Raw genomic sequence first — 24,134 nt, forward strand, 5'->3', positions numbered from 1 at the left:
GTGTGCGCCACCACTGCCTGGCTAGACTGTAGGATTTTGTTGTTGTTGTCTCTGAAGTGACCTTAGTCCATCCTGACTAGTGGGGTGTGTGCTCTGTGCCTGATACATTGAGTTTTGCGAGCAGTAACTCATTTAATCATCATTAAGTGATTTTACTTCATTGAGATTAATACTTCCTATGTCCTCTTACAAACATGGAAACTTAGCAGCTACTGCTTTTAGTGCACAATTTGTTATCAAGGGTGCTATTACATTTTAAAATTATGACTATCTTTGTTAAATATATAACCTGAGATTAGGATCTCTAGTGAATTTTTGAAACTGATTTGAGTTATTTTTTAATTTTATTTTTTATTATAGTGTCTTTGTACATGAGCATCCACATCACAGTATGCCTTTGGAGGCCAGAGGACAGCTTTGTGAATTTAATTTTCACCTTCTACCCTAATATGGGTTTCTGGGATCAAACTCAAGTTTCCAGGCTTAGGAGGCAAGAACCTTTACTGCTGAGCCATTTTGCTGGTCCAAGTTGAGTTTCTTAAAGATAGAGTAATTAGAGATTAAAAAGGGAGGGACAGGGTTGGAGGTGGGGGGAGAAAATGAGATCAAATGAGATGTCTCCATAGTCCCTGTCTTCAAGGATATGAATTTGAAAGATGATCAAAACTTATCAGGTATATACATTTTGCTAAAGAATCCTTTGTGTAGAAACAAGGTTATTCCTTCTTGAGTTTGGACATATTAACATTAAAAGAGAGTAAAAACTAAATGCAAGCATAGATTTGCGACATTTAGGAACTGAAGTTTAGACTGAGTCTCACATTGTATTTGCTCATGATGAACTCATTTTGTGACTAATAGACTAATGGAAAAGTATTGTTGCTTAATGACATGCAAACCTACAAAAGCCAACCTGGATATGATGGCTAATTCTTAATTGTAAGAATTGCTACAACTGTTATGCGTGCCCACCCGTCTGCTCTTAACCACCCATTCTTCTTTGGCACACTCTGAAGGACTTGTGCCCCTTCGGAGCCCACACGCTGCCATGGTTCAAGCAGGGCTATCTATGGAGGGCAGGCTTGCTAGATAAGCACCTGGCCATGCCCCTTATCAAGCTGAGGGAGCTGGAACAACTCGCTCACTTTGTCTACAGTCTCATTCCTTTAGTGGAGATTGTAACAGTGGATACCACTCTGGGCTGTTAGGGAAGTTGGCTAGAGCTTGGAGCGTGTGTGGCAGATGGTAACTGCTGTCCAGGTTTTCACTGTGACTATCCATTATTAGGTTTAGTTTCTCTTTGGCTCTGAATATTTCCATGGACTCTTCATTTTGCAGCTTTACGCTATGGACAGATTCTCACTTCTCCTTGAAGACACCACTCTGTGGTGGGATCTACATAGCCCTCCCCTACGTGACCACCTCTCTGTGTGTCTAGCCACCCAGCTATGACTTTCTGTCATGACTCTCAGGACACAGTGTCTCTTCTGTGGCTTTACTTCTTTACTTGTCTTCAGGAACTGTGAGCACGAGCTATTTTTTCCTCTTGTTTCTATTTGTGAGTCTGATAGATAGAAGGTATATGTATACTGAATGGATAAATGGCCCTCCTCTCCTTCCCTTAAACCCAGTACCTGATGCATTGTCCTTGTTATTCCTTCCCTTAAGCCCAGGAAGAAATAGACTGAGCCCTACTTTTTAGATATGAAAACAGAGGACTAGGGTGATAGACAACTTGCCCACCCAGGGACAGTTCTTTTACTGTCATCTTGCCAATGTTGACACCTGTGATCAGAGCATTTCTGCAAATTTGTTTTGGAATCTCCTTCTGACTTATTTATGAATCTTGTAAAAAAAACCTCATAAAAACATAAAACAAGCATTAATTTTGGTTGCTCTCATTTTCCATTCTCATCATCTTGATTCATCACATTTATCTCCAAATTAACTTGGATCAACTCAGAAACCCACACCACCATCCGAGGACAAAGACATGCTAGCATAAAGCACATTTAAGTAATCAGAAGACAGTAACTGAAGTGCATCCCAAAGCAGGGCCAAAGTTTGTCCACACTCCATTGGAATCTTTTTGATTGGTTTAGAGATGGGGCTTTGTTGGAAAAAGATCCTATGGCCCTGTGCTGTTAGTTTATACTTTCTATGACAGCTTTATTGAGGTAAAAATTACTTATCTTGTAAGAATAAATGTTTTACCCCTCATAAGTACAAATGGTCAGTTTTTATATATTCACAGCTGTGCAACTAACACCACTACCTAGCTTGAGATTGTGTTTATCGCACCGGAAGTAGTTATACCCTCTTCATTTCCTGCAAACATGAATGTTTATGTTTATTTATTAATTTATCTCTGCCTATGAATGTGCTTATCTGGATTTTGTGTAAGTGGAATCACACTATTTGTGGTCTTTCGTGATTGGCTTCTTTTATGCTGATATATGATTTTTCAGGGTCATTTTTTTAGTTATATCACCCATTTATGTCTAAATAATATTTCATTGACTGGATACATCACATATATGCACTGATTAATTGATTGGCATATGGATTATATGTACTTTTTGGCCAATGTAAATAATGCTGCTATAAATATCTGTATATAAACAAGCTGATTAAGTGGAGAAATAAAATTTAGTATATTTCTCTAATGGAATAAAATTCAGTTATAGAAAGCAATGAAATACTGATACTTGCTAAAACAGGTATTAAACTCTGAATGCATATGAAACCAAAGAAACCATTTATTTCATTATTTCACTGATAAGAAATGTCTTTCATAGGCAAACTTTTAGAGACGGAAAGATTACTGGCTCCCAGGGCTTCGGTCTTGGGAAGGAAATGGGAAGTAGATTGCTAAAAGGTGCAGAGTTCCTTTCTGTGCTGAGAAACATGATACAAACTGTGTTGGAACAACTTGTAAATAAAAGACCCTGAAACTTATATTTATAAGATTACATTGTATGACAAAATAATCAGCAGTCTATGTCAATGTGTGGCATTCAGTACCCTGCCAGGCACTGTGGCCCTCTAGGGACTTCTCATTCCCAGTGTGAAGGTGAAATTCAAACTCGTAGAGTGTAATCTGGCAGTGTGCCACACTGTGCTAGTTTCTGGGTGGAGCCTACATTCAGAAAGATCTCAGCACCTCCAGGTATCAGCTACAGGACTTTAGACAGACTTAAGATGTTGACGGTTCCAGTATTTATATAGCTCAGACATAGTATTATCTGTGCCTTACAACACCATGAGTCCCTGTGGGTGGGAGTCATGTCTTAGGTCCAGCTTGATTCCTCTGCTTAATGTTGTGGTCTGGTTCACAGGCAGGATTATGTGTCTGTGAATGAATGAGTAGCTGCTATTTTTGAAGCCTCCTGGTATGTCCCTGGGCAAAAACCATCTTCAGGCTTGTGGCTGCCTCCTCTGAGCAGCGTGAGGCTGGTCTGGAAAGGAAGACATGAATTCACCAACTGACTTCATTCAAGGGTTTCTTTTTCCCAACTGTTAACTACTTTCTCTAGTGCTCTCCACTATGGTGACTGGAAACAATGTTTGGGTACTCAAGAGTGTTGTGATTTCCTCTCTGGTAAGATAGCCAAAATTGTGGGTTGGGTCAGAGAGAGAGGGAAACAAAAGGCTATTGAAATAAGCCTTAATTGGCTTTTCTTTTTTGTTCTTTCTTTTTCTTTTGTTCTTTTTGCGTTGACCCAGCATCAATGCTCTGAATTGTGTGTAGCTTCTGGGTGTTGGCTTAATGAGAATTTGTTTTCTTTCGTTCTTCTGTGAAGGTACTCTGTGTTGATTAAGTTCTTTTGTTGAATATCCTTTGCTTGCACTGGACTTTTCTTTATGTTGATTTTTTGCTTCATTTTTTTCATTTCCCATGCTGTTCAGTTACTGGATGCCAGAAGAACCAAGGTTTGTCCACTCTTTGCAGCCTCTTTGTTTTGCGCTGCGTAGCCTCACCTCCTCGTGTGTCTGAATGTGTTGTCTGTGTCTCCATTTATTCCCTTTTGCTTGCAGAGGCAGTAATCCTGTTTACTAAACCTGTTCACAGATTTATTTGTAAAAAAAAAATAAAGTCCTCGTTTGTGTCTACTTGTATTGGATGCTATTATTTTCATTTTTAAATGGATAATGCATTTATCATGGAAAATAATGGATAAAGAACATCTTAGGAAACAAGGAATACTGAGTCTGGAGTGTTGTGGGCCTAAGAAGGTGTGTTTCATGAAAGTTTCCCTCTAACCCTTTCCCTTCCTAAATTAAACACCATAGATGTATAATTTCCCATGTGGTTGACACTAATATACCGTTTCTGTGTGTGTGTGCACATATCTCTTCTCCTAAGACATTCAGAAAGCATCACTGAATTAATTACCCTCTTCATGTGCTGTCCCATGCTTCTGAAGTCACCGTGGAGGACTTCATAGCTGGCCCCTGGACCTCATGATTAACATTCCATCGTCATGGTGTGGTAGCGGCAGAGAGCTTGCCCATGGCCCGTTTATTGACTTTCCTCCTTTCTCCTCTCCCACTCCATCTTTCTCACTGTAGCACCTGCAGTTGACCATCCAGGCCCTTCAGGATGAGCTGCGGACCCAGAGAGACCTCAACCACCTCCTGCAGCAAGAGAGTGGCAACCGGGGAGCAGAGCACTTCACCATCGAGCTGACGGAGGAGAACTTTCGCAGGCTCCAGGCAGAGCATGACAGGCAGGCCAAGGAGCTGTTCCTTCTGCGGAAGACGCTGGAAGAAATGGAGCTGAGGATCGAAACACAGAAACAGACTCTCAATGCCCGAGATGAATCCATTAAAAAGCTCCTGGAGATGCTGCAGAGTAAAGGGTTGCCATCCAAGAGCCTCGAGGATGACAACGAACGCACGCGGCGTATGGCAGAGGCCGAGTCTCAGGTCAGCCACTTGGAAGTGATTTTAGACCAGAAGGAGAAGGAGAACATACACCTCAGAGAGGTAAGAGCGCTCAGTCAGCTTCCCCGAAGCCTTGCTTCCGGTACTGAAATGTATCAGTCAGCTATCTCAGGGTTATGTAGCCTCATCCCCGACACTGGCTCCTGGTCTACTCCGCCTGCGGCTGGTAAAGTCGAATCGGGCATGCTCTTTCTGCGGTTCTCGTCACGCGTGTTGGGTTATTATTCACGCAAGGGCAGCAGTACAGTTACTCTCAGGTGCCTACGGTCACCTTTCCACAGGCGACTATGGTTTAGAGGCTTTTAGGGACAGGTCTGCTTAAGTTTGGTTGTTGGTCAAAACTCTCTCTAAAGAAACAAAACAAATAGGTGATTAGCAACACAGAGAACCCAAGCGTTTTTATAACTGATTCAGGGACAGAGTATATGGAAAGCAAAACACATGTGTGTTTTTGAGAAGAATGGTAAAATGTACAGAGCAACTCTGCACATTCAGGTCTAAGATAATCCTCGTCTGCGTTTGCATTTGTCTAGGACAGACTGTTCCAGGGCTTAGTATGTGTTTTATCCTCAGTGTTAAATCATTTGAAGTCATCCGGAGGCAGATTCTTTGGCTGGCCACCACTGCTGAACGTTGAGATGCTCAGATATCTGAGAATTTATGGTTAGTTAAAGCTTAGAAGAAAATGTGGGTGTCAGCCAGGGTTTGAAATTGTTACCACAGTTTTCTTGCTACTGGGGTAGAGATGGATCTAAAAACATCATGTAGGTGAAACTGCTGAAGGGAGACACGTACCACGCAGCAAACTGTGAGCCTTAGATGTATTTTCTAAACACCAATGGCACTGAATACTAGTTCCAGAGTCGACTAGATTTCTTGGTATTGAATACCCGTTTAGATGGGCAGCTGCCCGGAGAGTCCCTTGTTTGCTGTTAAGGAAGCGTGGCTTCCTTGCTGAGACTTGCTAAGATACCGATGCTCCCAGAAGGTTCCCCTAACATTGTTTGTATCTGCTTGGAGTATTTTAGCAGACTTTGGTCTAATTTTCAAACCTGATGTCCTCTACTCTTAATCTCACTTTTTTTATTTTCATGAGGTCTTAGCCATATATTTTGGAAACCACATGGCTTGGTTTTATATTGATACTTCAAGAGCTATTTTGTTGGCCTGCTCTTTCTATTTGAGTTCCAGGGGTGTGAATGTGGTGGGCAGATTTCTAAAATGATCTCCAGTGGTCCTTATAGCTTGGAATTCACACCCTTGTGTAATTACTTTCTCTTGAGGACTGGATAATTCTAGAGACTTGCATCTAAAAGATACAGTACAGCAGAAGCAATGGATGTTGATGCCACTTCTAAGATAAGGTTACATATGACTGAAACCTCTACCTTGCAAGCAGAGCTTGTTACCTTCCTAGTGTTTTGATAAAGCAAGCAGCTGTATAGAAAGGCCGGACAGTAAGGACATGAGGGCAACCTTCAGCCAACATCCAATGCGGTGAGGAGGTGCTCAGCCTGGAAGCCAACAATGAAACCTGCCGGCAGCCACAGCTGAGCCTTCAGATGAGATACTGAGTGATAGGTTGAACGCCTGAGCTGCAGCCTTGTGAGACATCATGAAGCAAAGGACCCTGCTAAGCTGGGCCTGGTCTTTGGACCCATAGGAAAAAGCCAAACAAAACTATGAGGTAATGAACATGTGTCTTTGGAGTTGATTGGCTTGGGAGTCACCTGTTGTGCTGCAGTGTGTGACTAACACAGCAGAGCAGCAGCCATCCCCCTGTCCCTCTTTGGGAGCCTCCAGTCTAGTCTACAGAAGAGCAGTGCACATCGTGATTGCATGCAGACAGGTCAGGTTTTGGAAATGTTACTTGGGTTGTCTCAGAATTGTCGGAGTAGAGCATCTCTATCATTAGGAAAAGCTGCTGCTTTCATTTTGGGGTCAAGGGGTGATGGTGTAGATGTAGCCAGAGTGGGACGCCAGAGAAACGGCCAGTTGCAGCACACACACATACCCCCTCCCCATGCTGGGTTCTTGTGGTCAGAGTGGAACCACTGCTTTTCTGCTCTAGATTTTGCATCTAAGTAGCATGTATTAGATGCTGCTTTGGTCCATTGGTGTGGTCATTTCCAGTTAAAAGAATAGAAACATGCTGGGCAGTAGTGGTGCATACCTTTAATCCCAGCACTCGGGAGGCAGAGGCAGGTGGATCTCTGTGAGTTCGAGGCCAGCCTAGTCTACAAAGCAAGTTCCAGGAAAGGCGAAAACCTACACAGAGAAACCCTGTCTTGAAAAACCAAAAAAAAAAAAAAAAAAAAAAAAAAAAAAAAAAAAAAAAAAAAAACCAAAAAAACACAATTCATTTTTTTTCAGAAGTTGATTGGTTCTCACAGAGGTCTGTTGTGGATGTAGATCACATTTAGACCCTTAACATCAATTTGAGAGGTGTTACAAAAGGGACATCCTGCACACCCAACTAGATTCAGTGATCATCAAACCAATCAGATGAGCCCTAATCTTGGCTCATCAAGAATAGACAATATGTAAAAAACATGCCTATGTTAAAAAACATTAATTTTAAACTTGGATTCAATGAACATAGTTTAGAGGTTTAGAAGAAACTCCTTTTCTAAGAGAAGATTGCAATATCTTGTGAGGTCCTTGGTTAAATTTTTAGGAATTTGGGGAGCCTGCTCTCAAGCCATTGATCACTTGAAATTGGTCATGGTTGGAATATTTACATCTTAGAAACTGACAAATGCTACTTTTAGATTACATGGAACTGTTACTCCTATCTTCCAAATAGACTCCTGTCTCTCTAGCTTGAATGCATTGATGACGCAGGCTGATCTGTGAAGAGATGGATGTGAAATTCAGCTGAGTAGAACCTCCATCCAACGTATGGTGAGGACTAACAGACTCACCCATTCCCAAGAGCCATTCCTAAAGTTTAGCAGCATACAGCTGATGGAAGTACAGGGAAGACTTACCAATGATATTAGCAAGAAGGGGTGTTTCAGAGCCTGGAAGTTAAAAATTGGAAGAACTGTGACTTTAAATTCATTAGCCATTCATAGTTCAAAATTTCCCCAAAGTATCTGAGTGGTTGGTATTGTATAGATGCTGTGTGCTGACTCCACTGAATTCCTAGAGACGCCTCATTCATTTGGTAGATCGTTTGTTTGTGTGTTTGAAACAGAGTCTACTTAGTATTCCAGATTGGTTTTGAATCTGCTATATAGCCTAGGCCGGCCTCAAGCTTGTCAACTTCCTGTCTTAGCCTCTGGAGTCCTGTATTACAGGGGTGTGCCACTTGTTGCATACGTTTTTATTAACTATCAATTTGAAAGTATAAAATGATAACTGATAGTTTGGCTTGACTTTTGTTGTGAGAAATAGACGGAAAAATCGAGAAGTGTTATGAAAGGGAGAGTGAGGCGCAAGGCCCCGGGGAGGCCAAATTCTAGTGTGGTGGTTAGGAAAGGTTTCTTGCAGGGGCCTACGATCATGAGACTTCAGTGACAAAAAGGAGCTGGCCAGCCAGGTAAGGACCTCAGAAGACTGTTTCCCTCGTGTTCTAGGAGGTAGGTGCTACTATTTGTCCTTCTTCCCTGGGGGAACTGAAGGACAAGGGACATCAAGAAGCTTGCTAATGTCACATAGGTAGCAAGCAGTAGAGATGTCTTATGGATCAGTTGACTTAGTCTCATCTCTTATATCATTTCATTATGTCTCCTTCCTAGGAATATCTTTGCTGGAGTGTTCTAGGCAGAGCAGACATTTTGTGGGATGATTAAAAAAAAGGGTCACTTCTAGACAGAGGACTTAGGAAAGGGGGAGAAATCTCAAAATATGTGACTCACTTTTCTCTTACTGCACTGGTGTTCTTCGTAACCATGTTTCTGATCTATAAAACACATAATACACAAATAGTTGTTTCCCATTACCGAAAGTCTGGGTTATTTCCTTCATTAATTATCCTTTAAGGCAAATTCCACTGTAAGCTGTTTCCATGTTTTCTACGGAGGCTAAAAATGTGCTTCTATCGCACTATTTTCATTTTTTTTAGTAGAACAATATGTCTGACAGCTTTCGTTATTAAACCAGTAAGGATAACTCAGCGTGCATATAGAAACTGCCTGACCTCTGCTAATTGAAGTGAATTTAAAGCAGGATTTAAAGTGTGCTTGAGGTTTTTACTCCAGTGTGTTCCTGATTCCTTTTTCATTATGTGCAGCTCAGCCAGGTTGGAGCTGTGGTGCAATGCTGGGGGAACGGAGTGCTAGTGCTTTATGATTCATATTCAGGCGGAGTTGGACCGCACAGATATCCCATCCCCAGGCCTCCTACAGTCCATTGTTCCAGGCACTCTGGAGTTGGCAGAAACTGCACATGAGGCAGAGTGGCTTACTTCAGTGTCCTCTTGTTTTTCTGTGGTCTGGAAAAGGCTGAGAGTGAAACCACTTCTTTGTGGAGCAGGAAACGGCAGCAAGAGCAGCAGCGGTAACAACAACAAAATAAATGTGATGATCTCCACTTATTTGGAACGCTGAAGTCATTGCCAGGAGCTCCAACTGACATGCGAAGGGTTGGCCAAGACTCCGTATTACTCACTGTGTCATCAATGCGTTTCCATACCGGTTGATTTGATAAGACAGTGTTTGATGTGATAATGGCTTACCTTGTACTCTAGCTTTTTCTGCAAACATACTGTTCCATGTAAACTTTCCAAAATACCATTGATCTCACTGAGGAGAGAAAAACCACTCTATGCTATTCTTACATTTATAGACTTCTACTTCTTAAGGGGTCTTAGAGCAGAATCTGAGGTCTTTGGACTTGGCATACTGTAGGGTGCTGGGTGGAAGGGTCTATCCTGTGCTGCTATGGGTGTTGATGTTTGGTGCTGATTTCTTGGGGGGCGCTTAGCTTTTCTTCACTAGTAGAAGCAGAAGAACACTCAAGCCACTGGGACTCAGGTTACTAATAGCCCAAGGCTAGCAAAACTCAGGACACAGGGTCTGAGTTTGTCTTCTGTGCTGTGAGGAGGCAGTGAGAAGTAGATAATGTGAATTCCTGGTCAATGTCTGTATCCATCTAGAATGTTCAGAGGCCAGTGGAAGATCCACCAACGCCAAGGTTGTCACCTTGGTATTCTTGAGCTTTAAATCTTTTATCGATGGCTCAAACCTCCCTCATATAATTTCTGCTCAAATTTCTACATGATGCTCCAGTCAGCCCCCACCCCCTGTCAAAACCTTGTGGCCTCATTTTTTTTTTAACATGCTTGTCCTTGGTTCTGCTGACTACACTCCAGTTTTGCTGATGAAGGCATATCTAATTCTGACTCCACAGATTCAGTGCATTCTATTTCTACTCATAAGGCTTATCACAGAAGATATTCCAAACACACGAACTTAGCATTTTATGTACAGCGTCTTTTTATAAGATTTCTTTTCCCATATATTATAAAAAGTGCACAGTTATTTTCTATTTTAATATAATGCATTTATAAAACCCCAATCAGTACTCTGTGAGTATTCTCATACCTCAATATGGCCTGTAGATGTTCAACAAATATTTTAATGAGTGGAAATGATTTAAAATCCTTAGAGAATTTCTCGGTGGTTTATTTTGGGTACATATTGAATATAGGCATTAAAACTATGAGAGTATCCATGTCAGCTTTGTGATTAAAAACAGATCACACTAACGCTCACTTTGTGTGTCCTATGCTGTATTGCGTTGTTACCATCCTTAGTCTATAGGTAAAGAAATCGAGACACAAAGTAGTGAGTTATTGTCCCCAAATGGTGTGCAACAAATGTTGGAGCTGTCACAACTTGGTTTGGCTCAAGCCTTGTACCACTCTTGGGCTGTTCACTAAGAGGACAATGAGTAACACTTAGATGCTGTGCAGTTTAAAGGGAGGAAAGCTGGTGACTGGCTTCATGTGTGGCCGACTCAAGAGCAGGAATTCTTACCAGAAGTTTTGGGTAGTCCCACCAAAGTCACTACATATTACTAGGAAAACTGGTGTCTTCTCTTGGGGTTCTTAGTCTTGATAAAAGAATTTAAGAACTGGTTCACAGGGAAGCTCAAGGACAATTTTATTAGAATTTAAAAGAAAACTCCAGGGCAGACAAGCTGTAATCTTGGCCAGTGACCCGGGAAGGGGCTAGAGGAGGAGAGAAAAACCATGGCACTTCTAAGCAGCTGCAGGGTAGGTAAGCAGCCTCCTGAAGGGGAAGAGAGCTTCAGAGAAAGAGTGAAAAATCCCAAAATACTAGGGAAGGCGTACTTAGGCTCTGGCCAGCATCCAAAAGAGATAAAAAAGAAGAAAGAGGAAATGTTACATCTTCCTGAGTCAGTACTCAGAAGAGCAGGCAAACCTAATGGAGCCCTACAGTGGCTCCATAGTGACTGTAAGAGGGGCGGGAATTCTGGAAAGAAAAAGTACATTGTCTCATTAACAGATAATTTACTCACCCTGTCTCTTTTAACAACTTTTATTTTTATGTGTGTGTCTCTCTGTGTGTGACTGTATATGGGTATATGAGTGCAGGTGCCCATGGAGAGTACTGGACCCCCGGAGCTGGAGTTGCAGGCAGTTCTAAGTCTTTTAGAATGGGCCCTGGGAACTGAACTCCAGTACTCTGAAGAGCAAGTGCTCTTAACTGCCGAGCTCTTTTTCCGTTCTCTTTAGCATGGCTTAAGATGGTTTCGCCTTCCCAAGGGGTGGTCCCTCAGCTGTGTGACTGACTTGCTCACCTGGAATGTTGTTCTCCATCCTGGCCAGAGATTCCATTCTCTTGACTTGAAGGAACTAGTTTTCCCTTTATGGGCCTTTGCTACTACTGTAAGCAGAAGAATCTGACGGTAAAAAAGCATGGTTAGAGACGAGACCGTCAAGTTAAGGCACAGATGTGAGAACGATGCCGGGTTTAGGAAACTGGGTTGGGAGCAGCTGAAACTCCGCCTTTCAAGAGGCAAAGGAACAGCTGAACAGCTGGTTTGGGTTTAGGTCTTTGAGAACTCTGAGTGCTAGACACAAAGGATTGGCTTTTACTCCATGAACGCCAGCGAGCTTTTCAAAGCCTTTGCCCTGGGGAGTGTGGCATATGATATTGATCAGTTGAGAGTGGATTTAGGAAGAGACAAAGTCAGGGAGTGAAGTTAGAAGGATGTTGTGGCTGTTTAGATGGGCAGTCGTCTAATATGGGTGGTAGCCATGGAAGTTGAAGGGATAGTTCATCTCTACGTGTAGCTAAGGCATTGGTAACTCATTAAGTGCACACTGGGAGCTTCAAGGAGCGACAGACAACTATTGTGAGTTTCTGTGTGGGCAGATGGTGGGACAGTGAGAATTATTAGCAAGAGTACAGAGGCTGAGGAAAAACTGGATGCCTTGGGTTTGTTGAAATCCTGCAGCCATGGTTGTGAATACAGAAGAAATGATATAAAGTCCTGCCTAAGCACATAGAACATTTCTCATGATTGGTCACTTGCAATTTTTTTTTCATGGAAACCTGATAATTTGTGGCCACCAAGCCTTCCATGTACCTAATTCTATGACCTGCCGTTTCTCATATACTAGAATGCCATACTTCTTCTTTGTGCCTTTTATGAGTAAACATTTAATTTTGACTGTACTATCTCTTGAGGTTATGTGGGGTTTTCACTGACAGATGCCAAGGCAATAAATTCTCCTTGTTCTCAGTAGGTTCCATCTTCCCTATACATTTCATGGAGAATAGGTGCCAAGGAAATATTTCAGAAAATGTTCCTTTGTACCCAGGTTAACAACAGGGCACATCCACAATGAGAATTTCATAGCTTTACCCTCCCCTTTCAGATGACATGCAGAATATGCACCAATAATTCATTTCTGCTTGGCAACTTTTGCTTGGTCTTCAGATTCTGACATATTCTTTAAAGTTGAATGCTATATACTAATTTGAAATGGGTCAGGTCCTACCCCATATTGATTTTAACGAGTGTAATTGGCTGCTTTTTACAGTAACAGACTGGTAGAGCCCCAGGGGGCCATTAGACACCAGGCCGTCCAGCTGCTGAGAAAGGAAACAAGCAGCAGACTGCTGTACAGTGCGGGGCCAGGGGAGGATTTCGGGAAGTTGTGCTGGGAGAGGCTGACTACTGTGCTCATGACCCTCCAAACAGTATTCTTTCGGTATCAGACATGATTTTATCCCAATCATGATTTATTAAAACAGTCGCCACAAATAAAACCTCAGTCATAAGAAAGGCGTACAAGCACTTGTAGTGCGAATAAATCAGTGTGTTTCATAAGTTGTGGCCATGGGGAGTTGAGGCAGACTTGGCTACGTCAAGGTCCTCTTGTCTAAAGTAGGAGCACTAACTAATTCCTTACTGGTGGAGGAGGCTTGGTAATTTATGGAACATGCTCACTTAATGATCCCCACAATCCAGGAAGGGCACTGAGGTTCAGGGAAACTAAGCTTTGATGATGTGTAACATTTACTGAACACACACTAGGATCAGCCCGTGCTAACTACTTTTTAAGAAGTTCCATTTTATCCTCTCAGTGAGGTGGATGGTGGCTTTTTCCTCCTCTCAGATGAGGCAGTTGTAGCATAGAAAGGTTATGTGACTGGTCCAGTTTCTCAGATCCAAGTCAACATGGGTCATGGATTCAGTGTGAGGCATGTTTATTTCAGGCATCTTATTTCTAACCACTCCTAACCACATCCAGGGACTTCAGGCTGACCAAGAGTGAAGACCACACACTAGGATCTTGTCTTTTGACTTGTTCTGGATCTTGTGACGCTGATCTCGACACACTTGGGAAGTTGGAACCTCAATTGAGGAATTTCCCCCCAGTGAATTGACCTGTGGGTATGTCTGTCGGGGCATTTTCCTAATTGCTAATTGATATCGGAGGGCTCAGCCTACCATAGGAAGTACCATCTTTAGGTACATGGACTTAAGGAAAGTATACAAGAGATGCTGAATATGAGCCTTTGCCTGCATGGTTTCTGCCGAGTTCCTGCCCTGAATTCCTTCAACAGTGGACTCTGATCTGTAGGATGAAATGACCCCTTCCCTTCCCAAGTTGCTTCTGTTGGTGTTTTATCACTGCAGCAGAAGGCAAACCAGGACAGAAACATTCTTTGGTAATGCAGAAACCATTTCAAAGTTAAAAAAAAAAAAAAAGCTCTTATCTGTTTTCCTTGTTACATCTTGGTTTTTAATTTAAAAAAATCAAGGCAAGGTCCCATATGGCCTAGGATAGCCTCAAACCCAGGGTAGTCTTCCTGCCTCAGCCTCCTGAGTGGTTGGGTTGTAGGCATGCACTGGCATGCCTGGCTTCTGGCCCCATCTTGTACAGGGCCTGTTGAGGGAGATATTGTTAATCGGTGAGGTCCCTGAGCTGTGGGATGGGCGGATGGGTGCTTGTAGAATGTGCAGTATGAATAGGTCTTCTCGGTAAGGAGTGATGCCCTCCGCACTAAAGAGAAAGTCCCTGCACATATGAGCAATTGGTAGAAAAAGAGAAAAGGAAGTCAAAGTGTCATAGTAAAAATTGTATTTACTAAAACAGCTAGGAGTTGGCGAACTATGTACAGCCTGAGCACCAAATGCCATGCTTGCTCCGAACCCTGGCCTTCTATTAACAGATAATAGTATGTATTTCTTTATTAATTAATCAATTTGTTTATTTTAGTATTTATTTTTTTTTGACAGGTCTTACTTTGTAGCCCAGTCTGGCCTGCAACTCACTATATAGCTGAGGCTAGACTCCAACTCAAGGTCATCTTCCCATCTCACTCTCCTGAGTGTTGGAATTCCAGGTGTGAGGCACTGTGCCTGGCTGGATTTTACCCTTTTAAGTGGTTACTTATAAAATGATCATATAATATCTATGTGTAATATTCCCTATATTGCCTCTTGGCTTATAAAGCCTAAAATATTTACAGCCTGTCCCTTTAAGGAAAGCATACCGACTTCTGATTCAGATAAATAAATACTTTGAAAAATCAAGACGTTTGGTAAAAGGCCTGTCAGCAATTAGCTACATTTTATTTCCCTAGCTTTTGAGAAGTTTTTCAAGTCAGAAGACACATTTTCTGTCTTTTTTTTTCCTTCTTCCTTAAAATGATTAGACTTGTAGTCCTGGAAATATTGGCAGTTAGCACAGATGGCTGCAGTTCTTTCAGGAGTGGTGAGTACTGGGATGATAACTTCTGTGGATTCGAGGGGGGGGGGGAGGTATTCCCTGACTCTGTGATGCATCTGACAAATCCATTGTCAAAGTTTGGAGCCAGTGAGGACTTCTTGGCCTGATGAACATGCGCAGGTGGGCTGGTGAGATGACTCAGCAGGTGCTGGCCCTTCCCATCGAGCTGGGCTCCCCAAGTTCAATCTCTCAGACCCACATGGCGGACACGGTGGTAGAAAAGTTGTTCTCTAGCCCTGACCCTGCCGATATGCTGTGCCCTGTAGGCCCCCTGTGGTGAGTTGGATGAGAACGCCATAGGTCCAGAGTTTGAATATTTGGTTGAGGAAGTATGTCACTGGGGACAGACCGTGAGGTGGCACAGCCATATGCCGGTTTCAGTTTGCTGCTTCTGCTTCATGCCTGGGGTTGAAGGTTTGAGCTCTCAGCTTTCTAATCCAGTAGCCATGCCTGCTTCCAGCCACCCTTCTGCACTGTGACAGCCGTGGACTCGTCTCCCTTGGGAACTGTAAGCCTAAATAAAACCTTCCTTCTGTAAAACTGTCTTCATCATAGCGATAGAAAAGTAACTCATGTACCTCCCTTACAAATGTTTTTTTAAATCAGACTTTCTCCTTGTTTTTTTCTTTTTTTCTTTTTCTATTAAGATTTTGCTTATTTGTTGACATATCAGGCCTATACAATGAGTGCTTTAAACACCGGTAGCTGCTTTGAAGGGACTTACCTGAAAAAGAGCCTGCTTGTGTGTGTTCAGGTCAGTTTACAAAACTTTTCTATGTGGTTGTTGTTGCATGTTTCCCCATTGAAAATGCTCATCAGGTCAGCCCAGGACACAGTCAAGAGGAGATCTTCAAACTCCCCAACTGGCCTGTGTTTCTGGAGCAGCCAGGTCTCTGGGTGGGGTCCCTACTTGAACATTTTCAGTATTAGGGGAAGCCCCTGTGTATTGCTTCCTTCCTGTAGCCTAGAGTTGTTCAGTCTCATGACATTTAGGGCAGGAAAGTTCCTCACAGAGAGGGCCATGGTTAGCAGCATCTGGGGGAGGCGTGAGAGTGTGGCACTTCACCTACTAGATAAAGTAACAGCCGCATCCTCAGCTTCAAATTCTGAAGAAGACACCACCACTGAAACGTGGCACCCGACATGGCAAAGCACTCCGGAAGGCCAGACCAGTTGTGAGCCGATACATTCTTCTGGTGGCTGGCCTAGGCCTGGGAAAAGTGCATAATTTCCCAGCCCAGGTTCTGGAAACTTCAAGGAAGGGTAAACCGCAAACACCATATTGTAAGGGCAGGGGACTGAAGTAGGAAACAGATGAGCTGAGTGGCGGGGGTGGGGTGGGGGGATTGAGCATGAAAAGAAACCGGAGTAGGGAAGGGGGGTGGTGGGCAGGCTTGGAAAGGAGGAAGAGAGAAGACATTGGATTGAGAGGCGCTGCCCTAGTAACACCCCACTCCTTTGTCCATCCTTCCTTCCCTCTCAGAACATAGAGGTCTGCGTCCTGGAAAAGACATCTAAGGCAGGGATGGAGGGGACATCTTAGAGATACCAAGTAGGAAAGTTTGTATTCAGTGAAAATAAAAGGGATTTGACTCTCAGGAGCATTTATGGAGGCAGTCAGGGATCCAAGAAAACACATAATCCTCAATTTCTGATTACCAGACTCTCCCCATTAATTGGCAGTTTTATTTTATATTAAAGGTTGTTGTCTCTGCTTTCCTCAAGCTGGCTTCGAGTCTCCCTTTCTGCTTTTTAAGTAAATATTTCTCTACATGGGCTGCGCTCTACCCCCAGTACCACCAAGCTGCGGAATCAGTTTTGAGTGCGGCGGTTTTATCACGTGGAAATGTACTGCAGATGTTCAGAATTACCTTTCCTTTCTCCTCTTTAAAACATTATGACCACACATGCTTTGCTCTAAATACTATTAAGTATTTTTATTATTGCTATTTAAAAAAACCTTGCCTCAGGCAGAGTCCTACTACAGCTTAAGTAAAGGTATGTATCAAAGTAGCAGTGACTCTGTGACTGTGTTACATTAATATCTGAACTCATACATGCTTTTGAATGTGTCTGAAACTTAATTGTTTACCCACTTGACCAGGTTCTCTGGTTTTAGAGAACTCTTTTCCTTTCCTTCACCCTAAACCATATATGGTTTTGTTCACTCTCCCCCTTCCTGGACAAACACACTAGTTTTCTCTAGGCTAGAGACGTCCTCTGTTTTCTGCATGTATTTTTAAACTCAGCCTGGTCACATAATGAAGTTGGCAAGGAACTGATCTGCCAGCATGAACTCATTAGTACATGGTTTTAACAGCTACTAATGGAGCAGAGTTCTATTTATTTATTTATTTTTTTGCAGAGAATATCATAGATTTGTAGAAGGGTTTCTGTATTCAAGTGCCCCATACTCTGCTGGTCATTTGTCAAGGAAATGCTTCAATACTTAATATAGCTCCAGTTTGCAGAGATTAGCTGCCACTCAAAGCTCAACTTCTGTTAGGTTTATTATTATCTATTACTGTTATTTTATTTATTTCTCTTGGGCAGCCTTAGACATATTTCTCTAAAGAATTCTGTGCCCACTCTCTGCAACTCTATTTTTTTTAAAGAATCAAATTTTGTGTGTGTGTGTGTGTGTGTGTGTGTGTGTGTGTGTGTGTGTGTGTGTGTGGTTTATATAGTGCCCATGCAGTCTAGAGGAGGGTGTTAGATCTACCTGGAAATGGAGTTAAAGGTGGTTCTGAGCTGCCCACTGTGGGTGCTGGGAAGAGAGCTCTGGTATTCTGCACAAGCAGTGAATATACTCTTAACCACACTGCCATTGACTCCTGTTAATACCTATTGCAATTCTTTAACTGTTTGAGTCTGGCATCAAGAGCTTCCTTCTTTTTTAGTGTGCTGGGAATTAACCCTGGTTTAGACAAGGATATTTGGGACAGTGCTTTTTTACATCGATATCTAAACTGGAATACACTGTGAGATGATTCTCTTTAAAGGGAGGAAGAGGTTTGTCATTCTAGCAGAGGCCACACAGAGAGAGTTGCAATCTAATTGTGCCTTAGCAGAAATGGCTCTGGATGTTGGTATTGAACCTACATTCCCAGCCATGTTCTTCCAGGTGGGGTGGTCTCTATTGAAGTTCTTTCACAATGCATGTCAAGCTTTAGACTGTTTTAAAGGCCTCGGCCTTAGCTGTTTTAAAAAGCAGAATACCACATGGTGCCTGGGTCCCAGCCAGTTGCACATTTGAAACTTGAGACGCCTTTAAAAAGCTGCCAGGCAAAGGCTCGGTGGGCATCATTAAGATTCCTCGTAAGCAGTGTGGAGAGGTAGAATGATAGTGGGGGTTTGGAGGAGACTTAAAGGTGATGAACTGAGAGTGCTGACATTTGGCATGTCACATTAGAGGGGCCATGGAACCCTCGCAGGACTCACTGATCTCTGCTTTGCTAGGCTGTGGTTGTCTTGAGGAGTGTGTTCAAAGTGATTGTGTTTCTGGATATGCCCTCACCTGAGGAGACTGCAGGGCATTGTATACCCGAGATTCACTGGGCTTAGTGTATAGCTAAGGGAGGCTCATGCAGTCTCATTTTGGATAGTCCCATTGTTAATAGCAACAATATCATCATCGATAGCACCACAGCTGAATGGAAAATGCTCTAGGTACAGGCAGGTAGCTGAGTGCTGTGCTCAGCTGCTCCCCAGAACAATGGTGTGAGGTGTAGGTGTTGACATTTCCCTATTGTTTAATCGGGGCAGTAAAGTAACTTTCCTAGGACCTCACAGGGGCCATGGCCCATGAAATGAGAAATTGTACCATCTCCCGTTGTGTGGCAGTCAAAATTACTCCTAGCCATTTCTTCCTGTACAGTTCTTCTCCTCTCTGGTTTGTTTTCTTTGAGCTTTTTCCCCCTAATATATTGCTCATCTGGTTTCTGTTATAATGCCATTTAAAATTGTACTCTTTCTTCCAGTGTTTTGATTTTTTCCTCTCTCGTTTTAACCGGAACCATTTTCTTGCCTTTGTGTTTCCTCTGTATTGTTTTAGGGGTTAACCTTGTTGCCACATTCCAAGTTGCCGTTCAGCACTTTGATTAGCAACCTGAAATTTGTAAAGCACTTCTAACCTGGTACAATGTGAATCAGCATGCTTCTCCACTTCCTGTCGAAGAGTAGGAGAGGGCCCGCCCACCTCTACAAATGTTGTTTCCTTGAAGAAAGGCGAGGAAGGATGTCAGTTGGCCTGCAGAGCTAGGCTCTTCTCCCTCTCCAAACCACCGCCTTCTCTCTTCAGGCATTTTCCTCTCCTCCTGGCATTTTACAGGTCACTTGTTGGGGTCCAGGTGTTTGTACTGATCTGCAAAAACTCAAGGGTGACCTCTCTACCATCTTGGTCTTACTTTGCATTTGCTTATAGACATTACTATATTGTGTGGTAAGTATCTGTATAGGGCTTGGTAAGCTGACTTGAATATGACATGTTTACCTCATGTCTGCTTCATAGTAGGTGCTCAGCAAGTGTTGGTTTACTGTTATTTAGCATACATATACTTGTTTCCTCTCAAGGCAATTCCCTGAGAACAGGAAACACCCTTTACTCATTTAATAAATCTCCAGCACCCTGCTCATGGTTCTTTATAATTATTGACATGTATCTGTCTCCTGGAAACATTCTGTACAGCATATGAACAGACATGTGTCTTATATATCTTTAATGCCAGACACTAAGTGGTAGCTTATTTTAAAAATATAGGAAGAATGCATTCCCTGGCCTTTCTTAGCTTCCACTGGCATGGCATGGCTTGGCTCATGGTCCACTCCATATTCAAGCAAACACTGAAACATCTTCATGTATCACTGAACCTCATTTATTCTACAACTTCTCTATACACCTTATATTCAAATTTTTAAATTTTTGAGAATTTCATATATAAATACTGTTTTTACATGATTTCCAACACTTCCTCTCTCCCTCTAACTCCTTATGTCCTTTTCCCCACTCCCTTTAAAGTCTGTCTGTTCCCGCTATCATCCCCTTAATGCTTCTGGATATCTTCTTTAATTGTTGTTATATATGTATTGCATTCATACATACACATATATGCATAAATGCACCCAGCTGAGTCCATTTAGTATTGCTCAGATGTGTCCTGCATTTAGGAATGACTGATTGGGATTGTATCAGGCCCCACCCCTACATGAAGAGCTATGGGTAATTAATGGGTTCTGAGAGAGGGAGAAACAGTCTTTTACATGCTTTTGGATCTGTCTGTGAGTTTCCTTCCCATTGCTCTTACCTTTGTCTGACTCAGTTCTTCCAGTTTGGCACTACTTGTAATTTATTCTCATACGCTATTAGGATCATTGGAGAGAAACATTAATCTGTTCTTTGAGTAGCCTCCATTGACTAGAGAATGATGTTCAAACTCTGAGAAGAGATATAGGCCTTTCCAAGCTCCTCTGCTCCCGTTTTCTCTCTCCTTGCTTCCTAGTTGTTCAGACTCTGGCTTTCTTGAACATCAACTCTCTGGTCTCTGTGTCTGGCTGGTGAGCTTCCCCTGCAGCCTTGGCTCCCTTCTTCCTCTGTGTAGAAGAGAAGATTGTTGTCACTGCCGTCAACATAGCTCGAGTTTTTCATTTATGTATGTCTGATGCTATTTTAAACTGTTGATATGTAGTAACTCAGGGATTTAATCTTTACCACAGCCCCAGTGAAGATAAGCCTAGGGTGGGGAGAGGGTCGTTTAGCATAGTTTTCCAGATCCAGGTCCATCAACCCAGGTTTTCTCCCAAGCTGGTTACCATGCCAGTCCCCTTAACACTATGGCCATCAATTAGGAGTTGGTTTTAAAAGTCTGTGGGACTTCATGAGGTAGCATTAAGGGAATGATAGTGGGAACAGACAGACAGGAATTGGAGAGGTTGCCTTGAAATAGGTTTCCCAGCGATGATTATAGCAAAAGAGGAGGGCAGAAGTATCAGAAAGAAACTATGCTTAGGAAGAGAAAGACAATAAAAGGGAGGAACACAGTGATGGGAATAGAAGGAAGTATGTGGAGAGGAATGAGAAACCAGGAAGCTGAATCTGCCAGGAAAGAGAGTTCATTGATTGACTTTCTTGTTTTATGGGTTTGTAGGTCTACAAGGGGATACTGCAATGACAGAGACTTTGCCAGGGGCTTTGCATTCAGAGGAGTCTTAGGGCTGCATGTCTCTGTTCTTGACAAGTTCAGTTGCAGATAGGCAGGAAGACAGACCACTGCATGTTGCTTTGGACCAGTGCAAGTGGCATTTATTCTTATACTCTTTTCTCCTGTAAAATGACAGGAGGTTTCAATCAGCCCTTAATTTATTCAAATGATACTTCTATTTAGTTTTCTTAAAGAATATACTGTAATCAAACAGGAGGAAATTTAAAGACTGAATTTTAGCCCAAACTATTAAACTGGAACTAATATCTTGATGTTATGAACCTTAAAGATCCAGATGAACAGTTTCAATATTGGGTTTGGGAACTGTGTCGATGAGGATACAAAGTACGGCAGTATCCCAGCAAGCTCCTGACACTGGGTCCTGGTAGCTAGTGCTGCATAATCAGAGATGGCAAAGTCTGAGCAGCTCAGAGAGGAAATTAAAACATTTCTATCTAAAAATCTTATCTTTTGCTTTTTCAAGTGACCTCCTGTGTCAGAAAACAAAGACCTAGGCAGAAACGCTAGGTGATTTGTAGTTGGCTGATCTGTTGTCCTCATATATTGAAAAGTGTATTTGTAAGGAAATTAAATTCCATGGTGCTCTAGCCATTGGCTACATAATATCAATGCTTCTGTGAGGCTGAAATACAGAGTCACCTTTGATCTCAGAACCCCAGAGGATTTGACAAAAGTTTAAATGAACTTGTCTTTTCTCTATCAGGCCTTGCCATCTGCAACACTGTTGGTATTCTGGGGTGGCTTCTTGGTTGTGGGTGGGTGCTGCCTTGTGCAGCAACACCCTTGACCTGTGCCCAGAGGGGCCAGTAGAGCATCACTCCTCCAATTATAAGTTGTGTCAATAAAAAAAAAAAGTCTCCATAGGTTTCCAGAAGTTCCCCCAGGGAACAAAAATCATGCCCTGTTGAGAAACATTGCTCCAAAGCTTTGCTACCAAAAGTTCAACATGCAGCAGAAATGTAGTCTCCTGGGCGTTTGCTGAAAAGGTCAATTCAGCCCAGGCCTCTGTCGGAAGAGGCTACACTGTAGCGAGGTCTGCAAGAGACCTGGGGACTTGGAGAAGTTGAGACACAATGATACAGAGCTCCATATTGGGCAGCATGGGGGTCAGAAGCGGAGAGCTTTGGAGTCAGACTTACTGTTCATAGTGGTATGACCTTGAGAAAATTGGTTAACCTCTCCAGGCATGTTTCTTCTTCTACCAGCGGGGACTAAGAAAACCCTTGCGTTGGGAGAATGAAGCATGAATGGAGTGATGCCCGGGGAGGCCCACCCTGCCCTCACCAGAGTTTCCACTGGGCTAGTTCCTGCCTTCCCTGGCAGCAGCCCATTCATTGGCAGTTCCTTGGAGGGATGAGCTAGCAGGGAAGGAAAGGCTCCGTGTCTGCTTTAGCGCTCCAGAAGTACAGCAGGTCATAAAAAACCTGTTTACACATTTTTATTTTTGAATCATCTCCTTCCTTCAAGCTGTGGCTATCCTGGTCTGGCGCTCCCATGGCTTTGGAAACTGGGATCCTGGATCTGGAAAACCCATTATCTCGGGCTTTGTGAACTCTTAATGATCTAATTTAAAAGCCAGACTCTAAGGGTGGGAAAGGGGAAGCTGATGGCAGGTAAATGTATTTAGGGAAGAAGTAGCTATGTTGTAAAGTCTATTCCTGTGTCACTGCGACGGGATTTCCAAATGGGCAATTATTTTTACAACCATTACTAAAATGTTTGGTTATACACAGTGAAAATGAACATTTCTGCCTGGGAAATAGGATGGTTGTCCCCCCACCCCCATCTTTATCTTTCTTTCACTGTGTCATTAGCATGCCACAGATATAAGAAGCCCCTTCTTGATTTGCCAAGAGTAGCACAGGTGACGGTGAACGGCCCCTGAGGGCATGGTCATAGGGGAGCTGACTCCAGCCCCTTGCCTGAGGTGGGTAGCCCCAGTGTCCAGGACAGACCAGCTCAGCTACCACCCAGGGCCACAGCTAGGCCTTAGGTTGGCCCCCCCTAGCATCTATCCCATCTAGGACCTGCTGGAGCTCATGAAGGGACTGGTCCTGTGGAACAACACCTGCAGGATCTCTATGACTTGGGGCGGCCATGGGATCTCCCAGAAGAGTTCCGGTGAGGATCCAGTGATGATGGTGTACCAGAAACCAGAGGCCTTGAACCAGACCAGTGACTTGTTGCAGTGAAAATTTGCTAGAAAAGCTGATAGGCCAAAAATGGTCTACAGTAGGGCACACCGAGGCCCCCAATGCCACCAGGACGAAGGAAGAGGTATTGGAGAGACGAGAGAGAAGCAGCAAAGAATTTTGATTTATTTTCCCTGTTTTGTTTGGTTCTTGTTTTTGTTTGCTTGCTTGCTTACTTTGTTTTGTCTTCTTTTGGGGAGGGCATGCTTCAAGGGTGAGGGGAGGATATGGGACAACGGAAGGTGAGCAGAATTGGGCATGTGAAACTCCCAAAGAGTCAATAAAGAAGTTAAATTAGACACCCCATCCAGTGACTGAGGGAACCAGATGCAGAGATCCATGGCCAGGCCCCAGGTGGAGCTCCGGGAGTCCAATTGGCGAGAAAGAGGAGGGTTTATATGAGCGAGAATTGTTGAGACCAAGGTTGGAAAAAGCAGAGGGACAAATATACAAACGAAAGGAAACACATGAACTAAGAACCAATAGCCGAGGAGCCCCCAGCTGGATCAGGCCCTCTGGATAAGTGAGACAGTCAATTGGCTTGATCTGTTTGGGAGG

The 24,134-nt window shown here is 43.0% G+C and overlaps 1 protein-coding gene across 17 annotated transcripts in view; it reads left to right on the forward strand.

Moving 5' to 3' along the window:
* Erc2 (ELKS/RAB6-interacting/CAST family member 2) overlaps nt 1-24,134 on the forward strand; it is a 905,605-nt gene that overhangs the window by 155,763 nt on the left and 725,708 nt on the right. For 11 of the 17 annotated variants that reach the window (XR_013042143.1, XM_076544121.1, XM_042284491.2 and 8 more), the window contains exons 3-4: nt 3,910-3,933; nt 4,573-4,989. Coding sequence is in view for 15 of the 17 variants with exons in the window: in XM_076544121.1 (XP_076400236.1) it covers nt 3,910-3,933; nt 4,573-4,989 (441 nt within the window). In the remaining 2 variants the exon portion in view is untranslated. The remainder of the gene's footprint in view (nt 1-3,909; nt 3,934-4,572; nt 4,990-24,134) is intronic. The other 6 variants (XR_013042144.1, XM_076544120.1, XM_042284499.2 and 3 more) reach the window with 1 other exon arrangement.

Source organism: Peromyscus maniculatus, chromosome 9 (assembly GCF_049852395.1).
Source record: "Peromyscus maniculatus bairdii isolate BWxNUB_F1_BW_parent chromosome 9, HU_Pman_BW_mat_3.1, whole genome shotgun sequence".
Classification (NCBI taxonomy): domain Eukaryota; kingdom Metazoa; phylum Chordata; class Mammalia; order Rodentia; family Cricetidae; genus Peromyscus; species Peromyscus maniculatus.